The sequence below is a fragment of the Ailuropoda melanoleuca genome, chromosome 7 (assembly GCF_002007445.2).
Source record: "Ailuropoda melanoleuca isolate Jingjing chromosome 7, ASM200744v2, whole genome shotgun sequence".
NCBI lineage: Eukaryota > Metazoa > Chordata > Mammalia > Carnivora > Ursidae > Ailuropoda > Ailuropoda melanoleuca.
The window spans coordinates 88,653,345-88,679,253 of record NC_048224.1 but is presented as its reverse complement, the minus strand read 5'-3'; the positions used below and the strand labels follow the sequence as shown (position 1 = coordinate 88,679,253).

At 40.7% G+C, this 25,909-nt stretch overlaps 1 protein-coding gene and 1 long non-coding RNA gene across 5 annotated transcripts in view; one reads left to right on the top strand and one right to left on the bottom strand.

Moving 5' to 3' along the window:
- Positions 1-2,541: 2,541 nt before the first annotated feature.
- LOC117803099 overlaps positions 2,542-25,909 on the bottom strand; it is a 51,052-nt gene continuing 27,684 nt past the window's right edge. For 2 of the 3 annotated variants that reach the window (XR_004626749.1, XR_004626750.1), the window contains 3 exons: positions 7,575-7,687; positions 5,319-5,419; positions 2,542-2,776 (listed from right to left, as the gene is read on the bottom strand). This is a non-coding gene — a long non-coding RNA (uncharacterized LOC117803099). Of the gene's footprint in view, positions 2,825-5,318; positions 5,420-7,574; positions 7,688-25,909 lie in introns of all 3 variants that reach the window. The other variant, XR_004626751.1, reaches the window with a different exon arrangement.
- Positions 14,511-22,589, top strand: FAM216B (family with sequence similarity 216 member B). 2 transcript variants are annotated; one of them, XM_019796014.2, is made up of 5 exons: positions 14,511-14,736; positions 15,353-15,621; positions 17,246-17,358; positions 19,970-20,090; positions 21,939-22,589. In XM_019796014.2, the coding sequence occupies exons 3-5, from the start codon at positions 17,254-17,256 to the stop codon at positions 22,136-22,138; spliced, it is 426 nt and encodes a 141-aa protein (XP_019651573.1). In that variant the 5' UTR covers positions 14,511-14,736; positions 15,353-15,621; positions 17,246-17,253; the 3' UTR covers positions 22,139-22,589. The 2 variants fall into 2 exon arrangements, with proteins under 2 accessions (XP_019651573.1, XP_034521116.1); XM_034665225.1 differs by having other exon boundaries at positions 17,240-17,358.

The window sequence follows — 25,909 nt, the reverse complement described above, 5'->3', positions numbered from 1 at the left end:
GCGAACACCGGAAGGAAGGCGAACTGGAGGCCACCAATGTAATGGATCAGAGCAGCATCTGCTTGGGAAAGATTTCCACAAAACAAAAGGGAAAATAGATAATTGGGAGAACCCGCCTCCGCTGGGAATCGATGGCTATGTGGGGACAAAGCTAAGATTTATAGCACTTTTGGGGGTGATATCCTAGGACTGAAAGCACTGGAAGTTCTTCAAGAGCATTAACAGATGTTTTCCTTTTTTATTTTTTAATTGTACCCACACAAGTTTTAGAACAGCATACTTCCTGCTTTGACTAAATTCACATAGTTACTGGCAATTATCTTAATTGCACATTCATGGAAACCTTACCAAAGAGGTGAAATAAGATTACCTTTAAGTTATGTAATTAGGGAGGTTTGTTTTGGTTGTTGTTTTCTTCTTAACAGGAGCACACTGGAACATCCCCTTCTGAATGTGGAGTTTGTATTAGGGGGAAGGCATCTGCATTGTGGAGTTTGTATCAGGGGGAAGGGAAGACTTGAAAGAATTACGTTCCTCCTAATATCTCTTCATTCTTTTTTGGCATATTTATTCATTTAGTTGTTTGTCTATAATTACAAAATGGGTTTTTTCAATACACATTGTACCTTGTATTTTCATTCAATGATTCTGTCCATATGAGCATATATAACCCTGTATCATTCTTTTGGATGGTTACACGGTAATTTATTATATTATTTAGCTAATCTCTAATTGCTGGACCCACGAGAATTAAGAACATATGTTCACACAAAAATTTGTAAATGAATATTCATAGCAGTATTATTCATAATAGACAAAAAGTGGGAACAAAAGTAATGACCATTAACTGGTGAATGAATAAACAAAATATGGCTTTGGGAAATTATACAGCCACAGAAAAGGGAATGAAGTACTATTACTTGCTACAACATAGATGAAACCTGAAAGCATTATGCTAAGTGAAGGAAGCCAGACACAAAAGACCATGTATTGTTCCATTGATATGAAAGGCAAATCCATAGTGACAGAGAGAAGATCCGCGTTCCTTCATTTTTAGAATGTTCTTTCTTGGCTTCCAAGGTACTATTCCCTTCTGGGTCTCCTTGCTACATCTTTAATTCTGTTTCAAGTATATCATCCCCTCATTGCTCCTTAAATGCTGTGGACATTGATGACCCTCAAATCTTCTCACCCCCATGCTCATTCTTGGACACAGCTCAGAAGTGCCGTGACAAATCTGCTGACACTGTGACTTCCAGATTTATTCTTCCAGACTTTACTTCCTCCTGAGCCCTAGACTCTCTTGCCATTTACCTACGGAACATTTCTTTTTGTTTGTTTTTCTTTTTTTTTTTTTCCAGAATAAAACCTTTTTCTATTTTCATAATGTTCAGTTAGCCACTGTATAGTACATCAGTAGTTTTTGATGTAGTGTTTAATGATTCATTAGTTACGTGTGACACCCCGTGCTCATCACAGCATGTGCCCTCTTTAATACCCATCACCCTATGACCCCCGAACATTTCCTCTTGGGAGTTACTCAGACTCAACACAGAATTCATCATGTCCCAAACCATGCCTTTATGTTTTTCTATGTGTTGTTTTTTTCCACAAGAAATGCCCTTCTCCCTTCTTTGTCTTGAGAACTCTTACTCATTTCTCAAGGCTTACCTTCAATCTGCCCTCTTCATAAAGGCCTCACAGGTTACTTGGTTTAGATAATCAGCTGCTGTCTGTGTTCCTGAGCACTTTCCGCAAGACATTTTGCACATTCATCACACTGTATGTAGTTGTTTTGTCTGACTCATTTCCTCCAAGGCTGCCATTTTGTCTTACTTTTTTTTTTTTTTTTTTTTTTTGGTATCTAGCAGTTAGGACAGTTGCTGACATGAGTGTTCATTGTTGAATGTGAGAAGACAATAGTAGTAACAGTGAATACTCCCATTGTGTTTACTGCATACCAGGCATTGTTTTGAGTATTTTATTTGTATTAACTCACTTAAGCCCCACATAAACCCTCTGTGGCAGGCACATTATTATACCCATGTTTTGGATGGATAAATTGAGATTAGGAGAGTTTAAGTAACTTTCCCAAGGTCATACTAATACCAAATGGCAGAGCTGGGATTAGACCTTGCAACCAAGCCTGTGTTCTTAATCATGATGGTATACTGATACTGAGAGTGGACTTGGCTAGTCCATTTCCCTCTCCTAAGCCCTCAAAAGTCCCAGCTAAGTATTACTCTCATGTGAATTCACTCACAAACGTTTATTGAGTACCTCTTCTCTCTCTGTGCCAGGCACAGTCTCAGGTAGACATTGAGGATAAACTGGTGAGTCAGAAATGAACCCTGCCTTCTTCATGTAGAACTTGGGAACAAAGGCCTTTCTACTTTCCACATTTATCAGTAGATCACCCAAAGTCTGTCTGCCAGCCACTTAACTTCTGGTTAAATGAGAATGGAGAGAGATTGGTGAATGCTGCTTATGTTAGACAGGGTTTTCCAGAGAAACAGAACCACGTGTGTGTGAGGAGAAAGACAGAGATTTATTTGAAGGAATGAATAGGCTCACGCAGTTATGGGTGCCGGCAGGTCTGAAATTGGTAGGGCAGGCTAGCAGATGAAATTCAGCTAAGAGTTGATGCTGCATTCTTGAGTCCCAAATCCACAGTGCAGGTTAGCAGTCTGGAAACTCAGGCAAGATTTCTATACTGCAGTCTTGAGGCAAAATTCCTTCTTCAGAAAGCTGCAGTCTTCATTCTTCAGGCTTTCAACTGATTGGAAGAGGTCACCCACATCATGGAGGATAATCTGCTTAAAGTCTACTGATTGTAAATGTTAATCACTTCTAAGAAATACCTTCGTAGCAACATTTATACTAGTATTTGACCAAACAACTGGGCACCAAAACCCAGCCAAGTTGACACTTAAAATTAACCATCACACTGCCCATAGTGACAGATGCCCAAGGTTGGAAGGGAAAGTCTCAGAAGCAGTGGTCATATAAACTATCTCCAATGAAGGAAAAATTGTGTTAACTTAGAGGCTATTTCGTATGCTGTGGTCTAAATTTACTAGGAACATGCTTAAAGCTGCCTGTTATTTTTTTTTCCATTTCTTTTTTTTTTTTTAAGATTTTATTTAATTATTTATTCGACACACAGAAAGAGCAAGCACAAGCAGGGGCAGCAGTAGAGGGAGAGGGAGAAGCCTACTCCCCACTGAGCAGGACTCAATCCCAGAACCCCTGTATCATGACCTGAGCTGAAGGCAGATGCTTAACCGACTGAGCCACCCAGCGTCCCTATTTTTTTCCTTTTTTTTATTATTATATTATGTTAGTCACCACAGTACATCCCCGGGTTCCGATGCAAAGTTCGATGCTTCATTAGTTGCGTATAACACCCAGTGCACCATGCAATACGTGCCCTCCTTTACTACCCAACCAGTCTATCCCATTCCCCCACCCCCCTCCCCTCTGAAGTCTTCAGTTTGTTTCTCATAGTCCATAGTCTCCCATTTCTTAAACATCCCATACCACCTTTCTCCATTGTCCCCAAATACTCTTTCCTGTGATCAACATTTGCTTCTGCCATTCCAGCTTCTGGAATGCCCTTTCTGTTTCTCATTACAAACAACACGTCTTCCTCATGGAAAGCATTAATCAAGACAATTGTCCTACACCACGTTTTTTGGGACTCTTCTCATTTAGCTTCAGGCTTCCAAGATGCCTGAATTCATAAAATTGATAAAACTATGGAACTTTAGAACTCGAAGGGAAACTCAGTGGACAAGATAGTCAAATTTCCTCATTTTACTGATGAGGAGACTGGATGCAGTGACTTTGCTGACCCTGAGGTGAAACCAGGACTAGAATTCAGGTATGCTCTGCCAACTTCAGGCTTTTGAAGGTATGAGAGACAGGAGAGAACCACTGCCTATGGAAGGAAAACTAGCCAGCCATGGACCATCTTTTGAGTAGAAGGCTATATGATCTGTAAGCACAATCTGAGCCTAAAAATTCTATGATTTGGTGATTCTATGGTAGGGATGGCAGTGTCAAAGGTAAAATGGGCAGCAAGGGAAGAAATGTTACATTTTACTTATACTTCTCTATATACTCTTTTTCACAGTACTTTTCCTCTACTTAGGGTCACCATGTATTCTGGTTTGCCTAAGAAAGTCAAACCTTGGCTTATGCCTGTTTCCCCAATGTGATGATTAACAGAGACCCTTTCACTCTCAAAAGTATCCCTGGTAGGACAATAAGTTCGATGGTTACCCATATTTTAAGTTTCTTTTGCTCATTATCTATGTTCACAGAATATGGAACGCATCAGATTTCCACAGTTTGCTTATTTCAAGCCAAAGGAAAAAGTACATTCCAGAAAGTTTTCCTACATGGCATGTCAGAACTCCACGGTTTGTGAATTTCTGTTTTCTTTCCTTACAAACAGCCCACCCCATGCAGGGACTTTGGGCAAGGGCCTTTTTGCGTTCAGCCCGCCCAAGATGTGGGACCCTGGGAAAAACTGCTTGATGTTTGTTTTGTGGTGGAGAGCAGCAAAGCTCACTCACAAGATTAAAAACTAAATGGAAAAATACCTCATGGGTGATTTTCCCACTTCCTATTCTCACAGAATCAATGTCTGAGTGTGCAATTCCCAAGTTCAGGGGCAGCTCATGGAATGAGCTTCTATGCCCACCTCACTAAAGGTGTTCCTCAAGGAGCTGCACAGAGAAGGTTCCGGGCCCAAACTACAAATCCTCCACCTGCTTGTTCCTCGGGTCTGCCTTCAGGCCCTACAGCTTCAAAGGATCCCATTCAAGGGAATATATTCCTAGAGGTTTCTGCTCTCCGTTGTCACCTTCTATAATTAGCTAGTGGCATTTGCTCTTTATTCATTTATTTAATAAACATTTGCTACGTGTCTACTGTATGACAAGAAAGGATTAGCTCACAGCTGAAATTAAGAATTGGATATAGCGTAGGCTGTAGACATTAGTCCCTTAGTCCCAAAGAAGGTGAGAGAAGGTGGGGGGTGGTGTTCACGGATAATTGGAGGGGTAATAAATGTAATGTCCTTCTTCTACACCTGATTCAGAACATACGAGCCTATGTACAAGCACGGGAGGATGAAGCATGCAATTCATTCCAATCACGAAAAGCTAACTTTCTGCTCATCTCCTTCAAACCTTTGCTTAAAGGATGTTAGCTCACTGAGCCACCTCGGCCACCCTGTTTAAAATTGACATTCATCCCCCAACCCAGAGCTCCAAATCTCTGCTCTCCTGTATATTTTCCACTATGCTTACCTTATAATCCCTGACATACTTCATCTGTTTATGATGATTATTGTTTTTCTTCCTCCATTAGAATGTGTGCTTCATAAATTTGTTGCATAAATGTCCCAGACCTGTAACAATGGTGTCAGACAGGCAAAATTAAAGGATGAGCTAAAATTTGAAAACAATGTCGTAACAACAGAAAGTGACTCTTATACAATAAGGGGCAGGAATAAGAACCAGATAAGCACACAAAGGGTTAGGGAATTTTGAGCATAAGTCAACAGATGGCAGGGAGCAAAATTACTACACTCCTATTTTGCTTCTTTCTTGCCCAATAAGGAAAAGAAAATTAAAACTTGCATGGTGGAACTGAGCCAATGATATAAAGACAGAATTGCAATTCAGAGCACACACTTGTATGTGCTCACAGCTCCAGACCCAGCTGACTGATGTTTCAGGTACTAAAGGCACTTTTGATCAACTTTAGAAACACTACAGCTATTTTTGAACAATGGAAAATGCAGGAGAGATTTTAAAAGTATCCTAATTTTCAAATGGAAATAAGAATGGACTACATAGCATTCAAGCATAGTATGGTACGAGTTTTCAATATAAAAATTAAATAAATAAGACAAGGCCCAGCGCTAATTTCTTATGTGCTCTTACAGAGATGTCATCTAGGTTGACCTAAAGTCATTCACAAGTGTTTTTTAGATTCTTGGATTCAGTAGTCCATTGAGCTATGAATTCCCCTAGCATGTACTATCCCAAAGATCATAGCTCACCTTCTTATTCACAGCACCATAATCAGAGTTTTTGTCAAGTACTTTGTGGAAATCACAACACAATTTGTGTATGGCTTTGCTGTAACTAAATAATGACCCTAACCAAAAGGAAATGAGGTTAGCACAACATGACCTGGTCCTGAGTGATCATTGTCTTATTTTATAAATGTTCATAAATTAGGTGTTTGCCGTGAAAGTCTAGATTTTGATAAGGAGCAACATCACACATATACCATTTTCCGATTACACAAACATCTGAAAGTAACTACTATGGAAAGTAATACAATGCATAATAAAAAATTACTTTGACAGGATTGAATGTAAGTGTAAAATTACGAAGATAAAATTTAGAACTTCCTAAGATTTTATTGTCTTACGAAGAGGATGGTCATCCTTGGAAAATTCTCTTTGATAGTTTACTTGATTATAAATTTAGTAGGATTCCACATGCTAACCCAGATGTGGCTTCTAAGGCAATCAAAGTTTAAAAAGGAGTACAATATCTAGATCACAGGAAGTCATTAGGCTCATCTGAGTCTGTTCTGGTCATTTACATGCTGTTTAGTTCAAGGGAAATGTTTTGGAAGGCCACTGACAAAGCACAGTAGTTCCTAAGTGCACAGTAAGACTTATAGGAGAAGTTTCTCAAGTACATGGAGATTGGCTCTAATTAGCCATGACCTAGAAACTTGTGAGTTCATGCCTTATCAGGTGTCCTAGTGAGGTAGGGAGGAATGTTGCTGGGCACAAGTGGCAAAGCGGACAGAAGAGGCTATAAATTTCTTTTCTATACAGGAAAGATAGAAGGGAGCATAAGTTGGTGGTAAAAGAAAGCAGGAAAAATGACCTCATGCAAAAAAGGGAGCCTCGGTCTTGCTCCATTCATCCCCCTATGAAGGTGGTGCAGGTGTGGGCAGTAACGTTGATAGTAAGAGCTAGCAACACAGAGGCAGCATGGCAGAGACCTCAGCAGGGCCCACTCTGGAACCAGCCAACCTGAGTTTAAATCCTGGGACTTCCACTTAACAGCTAGATAGCTGACTGAGCTGTTAAAACTCTTTGTGCCCCAGATTTCTCATCTATCATATAGGACTAACAGTACTTAGCTCGTGGGGTTTATGTGAGGATTAAACAAGATAATATATGTAAAGTTCTCAGACTCTGACACAGAAGCACTATGTGAGTTTCCCATGGATCGAGCACTTGCTGTATCTCAAGCATTACTGTATGATTTAATGCTCAGAACAACCCTAGTATAGGGGAACGACTGAAATAACTTCTACAGATGAGGAAGGTAAAACTTTGAAAGGCTGAGAAACCTATCCAAAGATATGCAAGCAGAATATTATAGAATCATTCTGCAAACTCAGATTTTTTTGATCAAAGCATCTGAGATTTTAACCTCTGGACTTTATTGTCTCTAATATGATTTCAAAAGAACCAGGGAGCCCAGCTTACAACTGTGAACAAACCGCCAAACCACAGGTGACAATATTACCTGTGGGGTTTTGAAAGGGCTGCAGATGATGCCCACCAAGTCCAATCTCCGATATTAGAAGGAGTGGCAGGCTAGAGTTTTGATGACTGTGCCCAGGATTAAGGATCAGCATGCTGGAAATAAGTAGGAGAAAAAATTATGAGACAAGACATCATAAGATTTCTAGGTCATCTTTACCAGGTGAGCTGTTTAGAACTAGACCACTAGATCCAAATGCAGTAACACAAGAAGGTAAGCCAAGATGGAAAGCCCTTTCCTATTACCTGGGAGAGAGAAAAAAGGCTGTACTGCATTAAGTTTCTCTTCTCTGGGGTTCAAGCTGCATATTGCACTGATAAAGGGTTAAAGGACCAAAACAAAAGATACAAAAGCAGAAGACCCAACGATAGTGGGAAAGAAGGGAAGCAAGCAACAAGCCTGATGGGGAATTGAACCACAAATTGGATTTCAATCTACTACATCTGTGATTTGGGCTGCAAGGAATTTTCCTTAGGCCATTAAGGGAGATTCCAGGAAAGATAATTTTGTAGAAGATCTCTGAATCGGTCTTATTTTTGTGGAATCCTCTGATTTCCTAATGGCACTCCCAGTTGTATTGTATACTTACCAATGTGGGCATATTCCCAAATCCGTTTATGTTATTGCTCTTATTGGGATTGCATGCTTTAATTAAATATTACATAGACTGATGACAAGAGTAATCAGCCAGCTATTAGTTCGGATCATTTTCAATAAGAGTTCTACATCTGACTACCTGCAGGCCTTCTGAAAAATAGGATTATTATAAGCTTACACATACAATAAAAGGAACTGTTTTAAAAAACTATTTTTAACCTGGGGAGGCAATGACTTAGAATTATTGATTTCACACATATAAAGAACTATCCCGTTTGAGGATAATTAAGTTTCTTCTAGGAGACTCCATAAAGAATGTTCTAGAAATAGCTCCTAAATAAATTGAACAAAATGTGGTAAAGACAACATAGTATAATAGAAAGAATAAAGTTCCAGTGCCAGGCAAACCTGGGCATTAAGTCTTGGTCCCCACCTTGTATGATATAAATTGTCAAGATACTTCTCAAAGCCTCAATTTTTTCCTCCATAAAAGTACAATAATATTTATCTTAAAACATTATTAGCAACAAAAAAAATAGTCTATCTTAAGTTCCTACAGTTTCTGGCATTTATTAGACACATAATAAATGGTTGTTCCCTTCCTCATCTTCTTTCCTGTCCCTGGAGGTATGAAGCAGAAAAAGACAATTATCTACTTAGGCACAGTACATCTTAATGCCTAATAGTTCAAGATATGGATAGAACTATAAAAATTCCTTCTGGATCAAGGCAGACACTGTTGACCCTGTCTGTTCTTTACCTACTTAAAAGCCATTTACCTCTTTCTTCCTGGATCACAGTCTTTCACATTTAAGATTAGGACAAATATCCTTTAGCTTCTGGGAAAGTCAGCCTGGCCCCCCATCTAGGAGTTGACCAAAATCCAGCCCTTTCATGGAAGATCATATTACCTTTAAGTAAATGTTCACTCCTTCCCATGACCTCCTTGAGAAGACTATCCCTCCTGCCCCATTGACCTTGGACTTCGAATGCATCAGAACTAGAGTGTGCCAATTCCAAGCCAAAGTTTGCCCCTTAGGGAGCTGCTAACTGGAGGGGATACACCCTGGGTAGCCCAGGTCTCTAAGAAGGAGAGAGACCCAAGGGCCAGTTGTCCCAGCCAACCTGCCAACTTGCAGCCTAAAGCAGAGCCACCTCTGCCTATGAGATATAAGATAAAATTGGGTGGGAAGCTTCTGGAAAATAGTTTTCCTCTGCGATAAGAAAAAAGTGCGTGAAGACGAACTCTCTGCTCAGTGCCACATTCTGATTTTGATTGAACTAGTCAGCTTCTGACCATGAAGAGAAAGCCCGAAGAGAATCACAGACACCGGCCCAGAATCACAAACCCATACCACCAACCATCTTCGTTTCTTGCAAAGTGACAAGAATAAATCCTATCTGTTTAAACCACGATTTGTTTGGCATCTCTGTTATCTGCAGCTGAATATATCCTAAGTGATACATGTCAATACTGAACTCTAGAACTACTTAAGAATTCTAGTGTTTATAACTGAAGCTAATGTATTTGACAACACCCAGAATTATTTCTGGTTTGTGACCAGATGTCATATATTGTCGTTATTTGTGATTTCACAGGCTCATTCAGTCAGCACTGCCTGCTCATCACGGGACACCCAAGCATTTAGTATGTGCCCCGGGGAACCGTGTTCCCCATAACCACACAGATGGGTACAGGGCTTCATTCCTTTCAGAGAACCTCCCTTCCCTTTCATCATGCACCTTCTCCCCAGGTTCAAATGTCCCATATGTACCAAGAGTTACTTCTCGAAACTTTGACTTGGCCACCTCCCAAGGGCTCTCGTGCCTCTCCCTGTCTCCTTAGCGCACCTGGACCTAAGAAATATATAAGTGAGATTCCCATGCAAGAGGGGAGAGGAGGTGAAACAAGCCCCGTTCACTGATTTCTCATTTCAGAGCTAGGCTGGTGCCACCCAAGCCCTGGTGCCAGAGAGATACCTGAGCTCAGGTGACAGTTCTGCCATTTTTTGGCTGTGGGAAACGGGCAGATTACGGAACCCTGGTTTGCCACCATCTCATAAGCGAAATGGAGCTAGTCATAGTGCATGCCTCATAGTAGTGTTACAAGGCTCAACCGAGTTAGAGCAACTCAGGTGCCTAGAATGGTGCATAGTATGCCACAATTACATAAGAATTGGCCAATTTTGTTACTTCAGTCAAATCATAGAATGCTGAAGCTCATAGCAGACAGACAGTATCAGGAAGGTGGGCAGGATAGCACAATAGGGGAGCTGGGGCGATTGGACATTCTGGCTCATACACGGCCTTTGGAATTATAGAATTATAGTGTCAGTGACCCAATACTACATGTAAATGCCCTTTACCGCATTCTCATCAAGTGAATTTGTTTTTAAGACACCTGGGATGGGGACCGCATTCTTTCCTGAAGTGGTTCCTTTCATCAGAAATTTGTATCCTGGTAGCTTCTACTGATGGATCCTAATTTCTTCTCTTTTGGGATATACAGAGTAAGTCTAATCTCAAATGTATGAGCTCTTCAAACATTTTGTGAAGCATTGTTACCCACCCTGCCCCCTTCTGGCATAGGTCTTTTCCAGATTCAATAGCGCTTATGGGCGTTTCAGTTCATCCTGTGACAAAGCACCTCTCTTTTCACCACACAGCTCACTTTGCCTATGTCCCTTGTGTGCACACAACACACTGTAGCACAAAGCACATCAGGGCAGTCCCAGCTCCTCCCTTGTTTTAGAAATAATACTTGTGTTTATGCAGCCTATAGACTCATGAATCTCTCTGGCAGCCTCATTGACTCATGCTGCATTTTCTTTCCCTATGCCTGAACTGCTACTAAGCACCACGTTTTCTTTCTGTATTTGTCTGGCTAGAAATGAAGCCCTGATACAGAATATCGTTTTTATTATTACTACATCTCATCCTATTACAAGCAGTCCATCATTTTAGCTTGTTGTGAGATCTTTCTGTCATCTGCCATCTGCTCTGTTTTCCATCCCACCTAGATCTCTGTCCTCGGAAACTAGATCTTCATCATCTGAAAACTTAATAAGCTGGTAAAACTGTGGGACAGATCAGAGCATGCCACCAAAAACCTATCCAGATTGTCATGGACTCTATAATTAGTACACTTTAGCCTAAGTTTTTAACAAGTTTCAAATTGTACTTATCTGTCCATGAGGACTGCACAAGGCACCTTGTCAAATGCAGAAATGCCAGGTCTCAACATCTAAGAGTCCCAGAGCCCTCTATCCATTAACAACCACCACCACCAACGACAAAAAAAGAAAGAAAGAAGAAAGAAAGAAAGAAAGAAAGAAAGAAAGAAAGAAAGAAAGAAAAGAAAGAAAGAAAGAAAGAAGAAAACGACATTGTCTGAAAACATAGCTGTCAGTACAGATCTTTTAAATGTTTATACAGTTGCTTTGCCAATCTACTGTTGAGTGGTAGATGGCATTTTCATTAAATCTACTTTTTAGAAAATTAGAACACATATGGAGAGTGTTTTTGTGGGCAAGGAGCTAAGCTTCGTACCCATCTCCACTGTGAATGCAGAAATGCCCGAGCAGGTTTGAGGACTGATGGGACTGGCCTGCTGGATGCCTATTTGTGTGAAGCCTTCCCTGGAGACTTATTAGAAGGTCAATGACTTGATAATAATAATATTATCCTGATCCAGAATTATGACCACAAGTCTTTGTGAAACAGAAGCCTCCACTTATTTGACAAAGAAATACTGAAAATGGGAACAGAACACACCCCAAAAGAGAAAAAATCAAGATGCATGAGTTTTGTCTGCAGGAAATGGCTCGATAGGAAGAATACTTTACTATCATAGCAATGCATGTGTTGCTCAAATTCCCTTTTATTTCCAGAGGCCAAGGGCAGAAACCATAGACCTCAGGTAACCATGAGTTTGAGTCCTGGCTCTACTGCTTAATAACTATGCCATAAGATCTGTTTTTAAAGGACCACTGCTAGTCCCTAATGAGAAAGACTTTCTCATAAATTCTTACAATTAAAAAAAAATCATGGTCTTGAATCTAGAATTATCTACAAGCTCCCAGTACACCTATTCTAGTTCCTTTCAACATTACACCTCTTTCTTCCATAGCATTTACATGGGATTATAGTCCAAATTAAATCCATAGACAATTTTGTTCTTGAGTTATATTCCATTTTAGATTTTTTTCAGTACTTCTTGAATCTGTTTCCCCAAAGTCCTTGAATCTGTTTCCCCAAAGTCCTTAGCATATAGATGACCATATCCAGCTTTTCCTTTCCTGATAATCATGCATTTAAGTGTTCAAAGTAGTTTTTACTCACTGAGAGTGGCTCTTAGAGCCCAAACTGGGACTCAAGTATTCTTGTTTTTGAGACCAGTGACTCCTAAGGTATTGGTATGTGTGAGAGCTTTGGACTGGGGTCTTGGAGAAGTGGGGGTTTTATGTGAAGAGATCAGAGAAATAAGGCAAGATAGTAGAGGAATAACTGACACCCACCCAACCCCCACCAAACAAGACTGAACGCAATGGGCTAGGTAGTCCTCTAAGAAAGAGAGTCTAACAAAGTCTGTGTAAGACTCTTGAGTGGAGACATCCAAAAGTCCAGGTAATAAACAGCAGCTCAGAGTGCGGAAGGGACAGTTCCTTCATTTCGTTATGGTGCACTGAGGCCCCCTGAGGGCTTGGGGTAGCACAGGGAGGATATCTGTGCCTAGCAGAGCTATCCCCATGGAGAGATCTGCAGCTAAGAAAATCCTGGAGAAGGAGCAAGAGTAGAAAGATAGGATGAGCAGGTAATTTCCTTTTGGGTTCATTGTTTTCCAGGGAAGTACTTATCTCAATGAAATATAATTATGTTGTTCTTGTTCTAGCAGACTGGATTCTTTGAATTAAGGTTTAACCTCATCTTGGATTCCAGTCTTGGGTCTCTTTTCCTCACTTGGTAATGCCCATGAGATCATATTTACCCTGCTATTCTATGAAAACACATCATTACCTATGTTCTAAGCATTGTTATATAGATACACCATGGTGTTAATCATGGTGTCCCACTACTATACCAATGTTTCAGCTACAAAATAGCATGTATCTTTTCTACCAATGTCAACATTATATTCCTTTTTTTTTAAAGATCTTATTTATTTATTTGACAGAGAGAGAGACAACCAGCGAGAGAGGGAACACAAGCAGAGGGAGTGGGAGAGGAAGAAGCAGGCTCATAGCGGAGAAGCCTGACGTGGGGCTCGATCCCAGAACGCTGGGATCACGCCCTGAGTCGAAGGCAAACTCATTTCAATGACTGCGCCACCCAGGTGCCCCCAACATTATATTCCTTATAGTAATTAGCTTTTGGTTGTTTCTATTTTTTTTTTGTAGTCAGTTTTAATTCTTTTTGAAAAATCTAGTCGGTCTTTGGAAAAATAATTTCTTTGATCAAAATTGATGATATACATGGTTTCATCATTCTTAAATGTTAAGTTATTGACCAAAAACTCATATCTCATTCCTTGATACTATCTACAGAGCTAGTTAATTATCTCTTCTGTTTTTTCTTTAAAAACTCCAAACTTTAGTGGTAATAGGCAAACGCTGACTGTTTATCAAGTTCTTCAGCTTCCCACCTGACATCATAGAAACAAGACTTATCTCTTAGATTTTTGCTAATGGTACCTCCATGTGTTCAGATAGTGTTCAATATCTTTCAGCTTTGTACTTGCACTTCTATACCCTTCTCTTTACCAAAGTAGTGGGAAGACTGCAAAATCCATTTTGCAGAATGCCTCATTAGCTGGCATCCAATGGGAGGCAGAAGATGGCAGGAGGGGGAGGAAAAGTCGCATTCATGGTTTCTGCTTGTATCTGTGGCAGTGGCAGCATCAGCAACCACGTCAGGGATAGCAGCAGTGGGGGTGGTGATGGTGGTGACAGCAACTGAAACATTAGCATTAGGGACAGAACACAGAAGCAAGGGCACTGGCTGAGTGTCAGGTCCTGAAGGTGCTACTCAGGCCATGTTCCAACAGAAGCAGCCCCAGTGGCACAGTGTTTATGGACTCTGGGTAAAATCATTTTCCCTGTTGTTCTGTAGCTCTAGGTCTGAGAGTGGTTGAGTGTAATTGCCAATCTTTGCACAAGTTGACCTTTCTTGTTTTGCTCCTCTAGTCACTCCAATACTTTTGTAACAGATTCCTTACATTAAATTCCCTCTTTGTCAAACACCTAGATCTGGGTCTGTTTTCCGGTTATGCAGGGACTGATGCACACTGCTGTGAATCAGCCCATGTGTGTAACAGCAGATGTGGTGTGCCCTAGAAGCCATTTCATCATATGCTGGGAAAACATTCAAGGCAGACTCAATTGATGATGTCAGCTCTGCATGTAACTGTTCTTTATCTCTCAGTAGAGAATCACCAAACTCTCAGATCCGGTGAGAGGTTTGTGGTATTCACAGGCTTGCTTCTGCCATGGTTATTCCCCAGAAGGTCTGTATTTAAATTTTGGAAGAAAATGCAAACTTCCTGTGTCTGGTAAGTCCCTTCTTTCTTCCTTAAACTACACAATTTATCATTCTCATTTCCCTGGTTTTTTCTTCCCTTTAGACGCCTAAGAATTTTGAATTTGTAGTTTTCTTTTGGTACTTCTTCCATTTTCTCTAGGAAGCCTTCATTTTGATAGACAATCTGGCATTCAGAAGGAGGATTTCCAAGGAAAAAAGGAAGTCTGTGGTAATAATGCTAGCCCAGAGGAAGGGGTAAGATTGTTTCATGAGTCAGGTTAACGTGAAGCGTATGCTGATGACATCAGTGTGGGCAAGATCCTTGTGCCACAGGTTCATTATCACCATGCACAGCCTCTGTCCAAGGTCAAAAAGGAGACTATCTCACTCCTCCAAAAATTAAGAAAGGACTATTGTCTTGAGCAATGGGACAATTCCATAGGTTACCACAGTAAAATTCATACCTATAACCTCTATATTTAGAAACTGTTCCTTCATCATTCTGAGCAATGCGGGTGGGGGGTACTGACTCCAAATGTGAGAACTACTCATGTAATGGCCCATTGCCCTGGTGGATTTCTTGACCTTTAATATTCAGCCTCTCTGTCTGCATGCACTTTCTTTTCTCATGTCTGCACATAATGCAGATATGGTAGATGCAGAAGTTGGCACTTGATGAGACACGAAATTTGGAAGAAAAAAGATAAACTGTGCAGTTGAATGTTGCCCAGAAGCAGAGAAAGGCATGCAGCCAAATTCCCCCAGCGCCTTGTGTCATCACGTGACGTTGCTTGGATATCAGCTTATCAACAGACTGAATTTCTACCACCACCAACACACAAAGAAAGAGACCTTGCGAGGAAACTACATTGAACATGAGTACCAGCTTTTAAAAAGGGGGAGATTAAAATACAGGGTAAGTCTTTTAAGCAAGTTTGTCCTTTTTGTTTCAGACAGAAGGTATTTGGTAGATTTGTCCTCCTTGAATTCTGCAAGCATTTTAATCAAACTTTATCAGGTATAGTCCACTTGAATAGGTAAGATGGATTTCCTCAGCAATAGCCCAAGAAAAGCACACATGAATTGTTGCCACAAGAAAGATCGCCAGTCATTTCCTTATGCTATTTGAGGAAAGAAGAAATCTTTCTAGTTTGAAGAATATTTATGCTCTGCTCTACAGATCCGGGAAATGGGAGGAGGGATACTAAGATGATCTGAGTACAGGATAGAGTGTTGGCTTCTATCACAGAGAATATTAAAAGAGTATATCTTAGTTGATATGGTTTCTGAAGTCCATGTTGAGGGAAAGCAGTATTAAATAAAATATTTATAGTTTAATTTATAAGTTTTATCATGGAAACAGGACACACAGAGATGCTGACTGATGTTTTCCTAATAAATTTCTCTTCTGGAAGATCTGAGTCTTCGCTTTGTGAACTCAGAAGCAGAGATTCCTCACATGTTAAAATGCTTCTTCAGTGTGTACATGTGGGTGCTCTTGTGTGTGCATGTGTGTGAACACATAATACGGGGAGAGGAGAGAGAGAAGGAGCTGGCGTAAAGTGAGAGCTTTCCATAGCCACGATCTCAGTTAATCAAAGAACCCAATGGGATAGGTGTGGCAAGGACAAAGTTGTGAGCAGGGGGGAAAACATTTGGAATTCTCACTCTATGCCTTGGCAACCCTATTCTAATATGTCCACTACCCCTTAATTAATTTTTTATTATTATAAACATTGCAGATTCCAAACCTTAAACTATATAGTAAGGAAAAAAGACTTACTCATAGCAGGTGTGGCTCTTTCCTTTTGTCAGGTAAGTGGCAAGAAATACAACTAAGTTTAACAGTTTCTTTATAGTACATTGCTATAAAATTGCAAATCGAAATGTGCAAGAAATGGAGAAAAATGTAAAGGAATATTATACTGTCACTAAAAATCATATTTTTTTTAAGGGATATTCAATGGGCTGGGAAAGTGCACAACATATACAGTATGGTCTCTCCTAAAATCACACAAAATGTACACAGAAAAAAAAGAGTAAAAGGAAATCTAGCAAATGCCACCAATAGTTATGGACAGTTAGATTATGGATAATCATATTTTCTTCTTCAATTTTTTGATTTTTCCAAATTTACAAACATCACATATACTATTTTTACAATCAGGTAAGGTAATAACCATTATTTAAAATGGTCAAGAAATGACTTGTGATGTGGCATGGTTCCACAGTCCACCTGTTGCAAACACAAGATGAAGCAGAAAGACAAAGAACTCTGAATTATTCTTTCCACAAACAGGGGGTGAGAATAGGGCAAAGTGCAGTCGGCTGAGCAGACTAAACTAAGCAGTCTGCTGAGATCCAATTACTTAGAAACATGTGAGAACACGTTTCATCCCTTGACATAAATAACATGTATCTATTTATTTATTTATTTATTTATTTACGTGCTTGCTTGCTCACTTATTTACTTAGGTCCATTCCTAAGGTTGAACAAAATGAAATTTCACGCTATGCTTTGTTGTTCCCTGGAGGTACAGGATAAAGGATGGGAGAAAAACAGAAAAGACAACAAAAGCTTTGGAATGTTCCACGGATTCCTTGCATTCACGTCCCTTCCTCTGCCTACACCCACAACACTTCCTTAATGAAGGTATAGTGTATCTTTCCCTAATGGAGGGAACTTGCCTGTCTCTCCTTCGAGGCTTGAGGGCTCCCCTGTCTGTTCATCCAGCTTTCGGTAACATCGGGCCCAACGTAGGTACTCAGAGCACGCTGATGGTGCCTGTGGTGGATGGTCCGATCCTACACCCACCCCATTTCAGGAGCTCTGCAGATAGTCACATCTTCATTGCTGAAGCGCTCCCAGGGACAGGCAGCTCACTACTGACCGTGCTGGGGCTCCCTGCTAGAGAGCAATGGTAGCTCCTTTCAGTCACAGTTATTTAAAACCATTCTCATTAATACTTTTTGCAAAAATTTCAGTTCTCTTCCATCCCCTCAAGGAAGCAGAAACAACAGGGTAAGAATATTAAGAGTGTTATTTGGAAGTTTAGATTTCTGCTAAGGAAAGACATAGACTTTTTCCCCCTGTAAAATAAAGCTGTAACTTTAAAGTTTTTATCTTATATAATGGAAACTCCCATTGCCCTTTGGAGCTTTGCTCTTGAAACTGGCTTGCTATTTTCATATTATATTGTTCCCCATCATTTGAAAAGGCTTAATTAGGAATCAATTATCTTCTTCAAAGATATTCTTTTAAAGCATCTAATTCAGAAACTGTAAAGTTCAAATGATGCCTCAAATTGGGAGGTACTTGGCTTTGCTGCTTTCGCTCTGGATATATTTTTGATAGCAAGCTTAAGGTCTCTAGATGTCAAAAAAAAAAAAATCTGACTTCACAGGTTTCAACTCCACACAAAATTCCTAACAGATAAAAGCCACTTTACTGTTACATATAATTAACTTAAATTTAGTTTCCATTACAATGGTTATCAACTACTTTTGAAACTTCTATCATTGTTTTGAATTTTTTGGCCTGGGGTGAACATATTTTACCTTGGTTTTTCTAGAATGTTGAGGCCACTCTCTCGGTAAGCAGTGACAACAGATTGGATAGATAACAGTAGTTGTAGTCCAAGTCCTTCTTGCTCCTCTCTTGCACTACATGGCAGGCTGCTTTTTTTTTTTTTTAAAGATTTTATTTATTTATTTATTTGACAGAGAGAGGGCAGTGAGAGAGGAAACACAAGCAGTGGGAGAGGGAGAAGCAGGCTTCCCGCTGAGCAGGAAGCCTGATTCGGGGCTCGATCCCAAAACGCTGGGACCATGACCTGAGCCAAAGGCAGATGCCTAACGACTGAGCCACCCAGGTGCCCCTACATGGCAGCCTTCTAAATGCTCTCCCTACCAATAATCTGCCTTCCCATAAGCTCATTCTCCACAGCAGGACCAGAGTGATCTTTCTAAAATGCAAATCTGGTCGCCTTCAAGTATGACATTTTGGGTTGGATAATTCTTTGTGGCGAGGGGGAGGGTGTCTCGCTCACTGTGGGATATTCAGCAGCACTCCTGGCCTCTATCTGCCAACTGCAAGTAGCATCCATTCTCCCTTTCACCATTTATGACAACCAAAAATGTCTTCCCATATTGCCGAAGGTCCTTAATGGTCAAAATCACCCCCGCTGAGAACCACTGACTTAAATAAAGACCTTCAATGACTCCTCATATAAAAGGTAATCTTTCAACTCTTTTTTTTAATTATTATTTTTTAAATTTGAGTCTGAACATTGCATTTAAGGCTTCCATGACCTTCCCCTGCCTACCTCTACAACCTTCCCCAGCTCAGACTCTATATTCTGCATGAAGGGAAAAAAAAAAAAAAAAGGCGGTTTCTAATATATCCAGGTTTTTTGTGCCCCGTAGAAAAGTTTGTACCACTTTCTCCCACTCATTAGCCTTTCTTTTTCTTCTAGCACAATGGTTCTCAAATTTTGGTGTCCTTGTATCAGAATCACCTAGAGAGCTTCTTAAAACCCAGAGTACTGGGCCCCACTTCCCAGAATTTAAGATTCTGTAGATCTAGGATGGGGCCTGAGGATTTGCATTTCCAACATGTTCCCAGGTGATGCCAATGCCTTTTGAAAACCAGTATTCTAGTTCCTTGGGGAAATCCCCCTCACTCTAAGACTCAGATGTTTTGGTCACCTCACTGCGAAAGCCTTCCTTGACTGCTGCATTGAGACTTTGTTTTCCTTCTCTGTTTTCATAGCACCTTTTAACTAATAATGTTGAACCTTTATCACATTACCCATCTACTCATCTAGCTATCACCCCTGCTTACTGACGACTCTTGGTGGAAAGTTCTCTAGTCCCCATTCACTGGCCCGGCCTACGTCAGGCACTGTGTAGATTCTCACAGCCTACGTTCTTCAACATAATCATAATAGAGGAATAAGATTATAAAATGTTGGAAAACCTTAGAACCCTCTCAGCCCAATACTCTGACCTACTTACCCAACATCTTTTATTTACCCATTTTCACTATCATGCAGGCCAATGGAAGTTGTTTAAGTAAACTAGAGGAAGACACTACCCAGTTGTTGTTTTACAATTGTTAAATGTATATATATAAAATTGTTATACATATATATGTATATGTACATATCTATCTCATTTCCAAAGAAGTCAGCTTTGGATACATCACACTCTTCGTCCTATAGAACTCCAGCAACTCATCAAAATCACCTGCTCTGCTTTGACAGGACCTCACCCAAGGGCAGCAACGCTACTTTTACAGCATCATGAGGATTTACAATTCCAGGCCCCAATGGGAGGCCCTGCAGAACCGCTATATTCACAGCCTTCAGCACCAGCAGCTGCTTGGTGAGTTTTAACCACCTGACCTAAACCAGGCACCCTTGGGAGGGACTCGTGTGCTGCAGCCAGAAGTCAAGTTTCCAGATAAATAATTCACGTAGAATGGCCTCTGCCAGCGTGCTATTTTATAAGATGGTTGGCAGGCCATGTTTAAAATGATTATCCCTGACAATAGAAAGCAAGGTTTTATGGATAAATTAAGAGGGTTTCAAGAAATCAGAGCGTAGACTGCTATATAATGTCAACAACTGTCTGAGATTTACAGGAACTTGATCTAGTAGAAATGGCAATGGGCTTAGGCAGATGGTCTAGACTCAAACCACCACTCAGCCCCTTGCTGGNTTTATGGATAAATTAAGAGGGTTTCAAGAAATCAGAGCGTAGACTGCTATATAATGTCAACAACTGTCTGAGATTTACAGGAACTTGATCTAGTAGAAATGGCAATGGGCTTAGGCAGATGGTCTAGACTCAAACCACCGCTCAGCCCCTTGCTGGATATGCAAATTCAGAGGCTTGGTTTACTCACAACAATAACAGTTATACTTATTAAGCATTTGCCATGTTCCAGACATTGTGCTAAGGAGCTCTACACACAACGTCTCATTTTCTCCCCACTTTACAGCTGTGGGAAACTGCAGCTCAGACAGATTCTATAACTTGATCAAGACATACGCATAGCGAATGTCAGGGCCACTGCTGGCTAAGAGCATACGTATTCACCAACACGCTCTGATATCTCTCTTCCAGCAACCTCATAGGATTTTACTAAGCACACATGAAAAAATGGTTGTAAAAGACCTTCACAGACTTTAAACGACAACCTTCGGAGGTGTGATTGTTGTTCGGTCCCTCTTCTCCCAATCTCCAGCTGGCCTCTGTTACACTCTTCTCTGGACTCTGGCAGAGCTCTCTTTTTACAAGCAGCTCACTTCACATGAGCACATCTACCTTAAATTGCAGTTCCTGCATTCACACAGAAGGAAGGCATGGTATTTGCAAATGACTGACTCACAAGAGCAAGAACAATAATGATCTGTTATTAGGCCTCCCTTTGTGCCTGGCATAGTTCTAAGCACTTTGCCTACATTGTCTTATTTGAAACTCAGACACCTCTATATGGTAGGTGCCTCTATAACCCACATTTTACAGAAGAGAAAACTGAGGCATTTGACCAGGGTCATGTCACTAGTAAATGGCAGAGCCAGGAGGCAGCCTGCTCCCCATGATGGCCTGAATTCCTGCAGAAGCATCACCTACGAGCTTGGTTTGTAGAGTAAAACTGCACAGAGGCCAATGAAACCAGAGGAGGGATATTCAGTGTTGAGTGCACATAAAATCTACCTGCACATACTACCAACAGGCAGATTTCCAGGCCTCACTCTCTGAGTTTCTGATCAGGAAAGTCTGTGGAGTAGAGCCAGAAATCTGAATTTTTAAAAAGCATTATTAAATGTGGTCTCAGCCTGATGACTCTGTAGTGGGTGGTCTGCAGACTACACTTAAAAAACACTGACAGAGATTGACTATCTCTGTTTCTGGTTGGAAGCAAGTTCCGAAAACAAAGATATGCAATGCATGCTCAGATTACTCAAGGCCCAACTCCCTCTCCAAGTGGTGAGTCATGTTAATCAATGACTATGTATTTATTAACTTACTGAATGAGAAATGCAAAAGATGAAAAGTCTACTTCCTACCCTCAAAGATCATACAATCTGGGTGTGCTAAACACAATCGTCTCTACCCTTCAAAGTAGAAGAAATTTTATGAATCCATAAATATTTACAGGGCTGTTTGCTTATTTGTTTTGTAAGACTGTTGACTTTGAATTTTCTCTCATTTCTCTCTCCTTAGGCTACATTACTCAACAGGAAGCTTTGGCTAGTGCCACTGTACTTAGAGATTCAATCAAGAGAGCCTCAGCCAAGGAAGCTCCTCAAAGATCCATCCGCCGGAAGCCTTCAGCCATGACAAGAACATGGCTGTCAGCACCTCCTGGGTCTGTGGGTCGACCCAGGGCTCAAAGTGCAGGGCTTGGATCTCTCAGGAATTGAGACTTTGCACAGGCTCTGAAACAGGCACTTAACCCCCAAATCTAGTGGGTGCTTAGTGCATATTCATTGAATGAGAATGAAAAAAAATTACTTCTAACACACACCCCATACCTAGAAATAATCTCTCTCCCACTCACAAAAATTTTGCCAACAAGAACAAGTTGAGGGGTTTAAGAGCAACGGAGCAAAGCGTAAACACACCTTTCACTCCACATATAATCTGTAGAGTGAAATGGCTTTGGAAGCTTTCAAAGTAAAAGCTTCCTTTGAATTAGAACCCCTCAGACAAGTCCCAAAAACAGTGAAAGTGGAAAAGTCATCAAAGGGTGCCACAAACCAACACTGAGTTAACACTGAACATGCAGGGTTTTCGGAGTCATACCATCTCAGCAGCAACTGGCCTGTGCATTTCCATGTCCTCCTTCCTCTCTTCTTTCCCATCAAGCAATAGCATTTAACTTGACCCCAAATCTCTGGTTCTTGCCTGATTCAATCCCTTTGTGTCATCTTGAAACTTGGACTTCTCAACTTGCCATAGCTGGGTTCATTCTACGCAGCTATAGTTGACCTTAACCCAGGTGAGAGAATTCATTCACACGTCTTCCCCTGACAACTGAAGATACACTCTCAGCAGAACAAGAAATAGCCCTTAAAGAACTGGTCTCAACTCTAACCTTGTCATGGCTTCATTGGTTTTAAGGAAGCACACAAAACTAGACAAAAAAAAAAAAAAAAAAAAAAAAAAAAAAAAAGAGAGAGAGAGAGAGATGATGAGTCAAAACAACATATAATGGGGGCATCTGGGTGGCTCAGCCATTAAGTGTCTGCCTTCGGTTCAGGTCATGATCCTAGAGTCCTGGGATCGAGCCCTGCATCGGGCTCCCTGCTCGGCAGGAGGCTTGCTTCTCCCTCTCACACTCCCCCTGCTTGTGTTCCCTCTCTTGTTGTCTCTGTCAAATACATAAATAAAATCTTAAAAAAAAACATATAATGGTATAGAGTGATATTAGTTATATTTAATAGTTATTTTCATCACTAGTGATTTTTTGTGTGTGGAAAGTTAGTCACCAGTGCTCACATAAAGTCAAAATTTTTAAAATGCCTTTTCTTCATCTTTATTCTAAATGTTCGGGCCCTTCCTCCAATGACTTTGTCATGCCCATAAAAGGAATTGCCTGAAATGGAATTATAGACTTGCTTGCCAAGGGATGTGCTGACATTGATCTGGAAGGAAGATGCTATACCATTACAAGAAAAAAAATACCTCACTGATGATGTTGTTTATCTTTTCTCTGCAACCATTCATAAAGAATAAAGTTTCTTGACCTTTGCAAGTCCTGGTCCTAACTGATGTACTCTATGCAGCTTTTCAGTTCTAAGTTAAAAATCATTAGGTCGGCTTAAAAGAAAAAAAAAATGGAACCACAGTGAGCTATAGGGTAGCCCTCTTGAGGAACTGAAGTTCGCGGCAGATTTCACTTAGCCTGTACTAGTTCTTCCATTGCTTCCATAATGGCCCTTTTATTCGTATGAACCTCTTGTATGCCCTTTTTAAAATTGAAATATAGTTGACACACAATGTTGCATTAGTTTCAGGTGTACAACATAGTGATTCAACAACTCTAAACATTACGCTAGGCATGCACTTTTACCTTAGACTTTTTTTTTTGATGGGCATGGATATTTGCTGTGTAAGCCTTAGCTAGTGATGCAGAATATTAAGGAGGCCACTTATAATTCTGAGCTGCGTCCCTGCATCAAAAATCTCAGAAGCACCTTATTTCCAACAGAGGCTTCTAAGAGCTAACTGGCAAGTCAATGTCAGAGGTCCATAAAAAGGACAAATCTAAGTTAGTGTAGAAGGTCCCACTTGTTGGCTCTCCCATCAGAAAGATAATGCCCACCCTCTTGAGCTCCACACCGAAAGCCTATGAGGAATATGACTGATTATAGTGCTAGAAGAAAGGTGCTCACTTGAAAGGACCCTGGGAAAGACAAAGAGGAACAGAGGACAAGCTGTAATACCAGCTTTGCTTATCCATTCACTAGTTGATGAACATCTGGATTATTTCTAGCTTTGGACTATTACAAGTAAAACTGCTATAAATATTTTAATGTAAGCCTCTGTGTGCACAGAAGTTTTTATTTCTCTTGGGTAGATACCTAGGAGTATAATTACTGGGGTCACATGGTAGATAGAGGTTTAACACTATAAGATAGTGTCATGGTATTTTCCTAAGTGACCAGCCCATTTTGCATTCCCAGTAGCAATGTACACAAAGTTCAAGTTGTTCCACACCCTTGCAATGTCAGACATTTTAATTCTTTGTTCTAGTGACTGGGGCTGCTGACTGAAGATATTATCACTATTAAGTACAGTCACCTTCTTACTTGGAACCATGGCAAATTTCAGGGAAGGAGTTTATGACAGACAAGGAGGTGGTGATGGCAATAATCTTGGACATCTAATAGAAGAAATGTCAAAGTTTAGCAGTCAACACTGATACAGCACCTCTCCAGCTTCTTTTTTTCCCCTTAGGGAGGCAAAGGGATGGAGGAGGTAAGGAAGAAGAAAAAGAAGCAACCCCTGTAGGAAAAACCAACCCTGGCTCAAACTGTCTTACACACAAAACTGGATTCCGTGTGTCCTCAGCACCTTCTCACTTTTCCTTGTTTGTGGTGTTCTTCGGGTTCAGCAACCAACACTCCACCACCAGCACCAGCACCACGATCTTTACGCACTATGTTAGTTACTTACTGGTGCATAAAACATTACTCTAAAACACAGTGACTGAACAATACTGACTATCTCACAGCTTGTTGTCAGGAATCTGGGCAAGGCTTAGCTGGACTTCTGGTTCAGAGTCTTCCACAGATTGCAAGCAAGGTGTTGGCAAAGGCTGTGGTCTTCTGTGAAGATTCAACCAAGGAAGGATCCACAAGCTGTTGTCTGGAGTCACTCTCTATCCCTGCCACACAGGTCTCCCAATATGGCAGAAATGTCAATAAGTCCCAATAAGTCACAAATGGCAACTTGTTTCATCAGAGTTAAAAAAAAAAAAAAGACAGCGAGGGAGCAAGAGAATAAGGTAGAAGTCACAGGCTCTTCTAACCTACTCTTGGAAGTGGCATCCTATCACCTTTGCTCTATTCTTCTCATTAAACACTAGTACTAGGTTCAGTCCACACACACGAGTTGCAGATTACACAAGGGCATGAATCCCCAAAGGTAGGATCACTGGCAGCCGTTTCAGAAGCTATCTGCCAAAGCCAGGACTCGGGTGAGATGAGTGAGGTGCCTAGGGAGCAAAATGGAAGGAAACACCCATTCTTATATGACCCCAAGAGTGAATGCCAGATAATCTCCCCAGACATCAATCCAACTTCAATCTTCGCCCTGCTGCTTGCCGCATGCACCCAATACACATATGCTGGCTTCTGATCACCCACTCAGGGCTCCCTGTCCAGACACCCAGTCTGAGCCTGTTTTCTCAGACAACTGACCCAGGCTGCACACTTTCTTCTTGCCATGACTCTCTCTTGAAACTTAGCTGATTTGTGTTTCAATATTCCAACATGCTGTTGAAGAAAAAATGATTTCAGATAAGCCTAAGACATTTAATAATTGATAACTAGTTCATATATAATCTCTAGATGTAGAGCAGTATTTACCAAAATGCAATTCATATACCAGATTCACTGGAGATGCGTAAGGAAAATACAAGTTCTTGGGTCCTATCCTAGACCCAGTGAATCAGAATCAGAGAGACG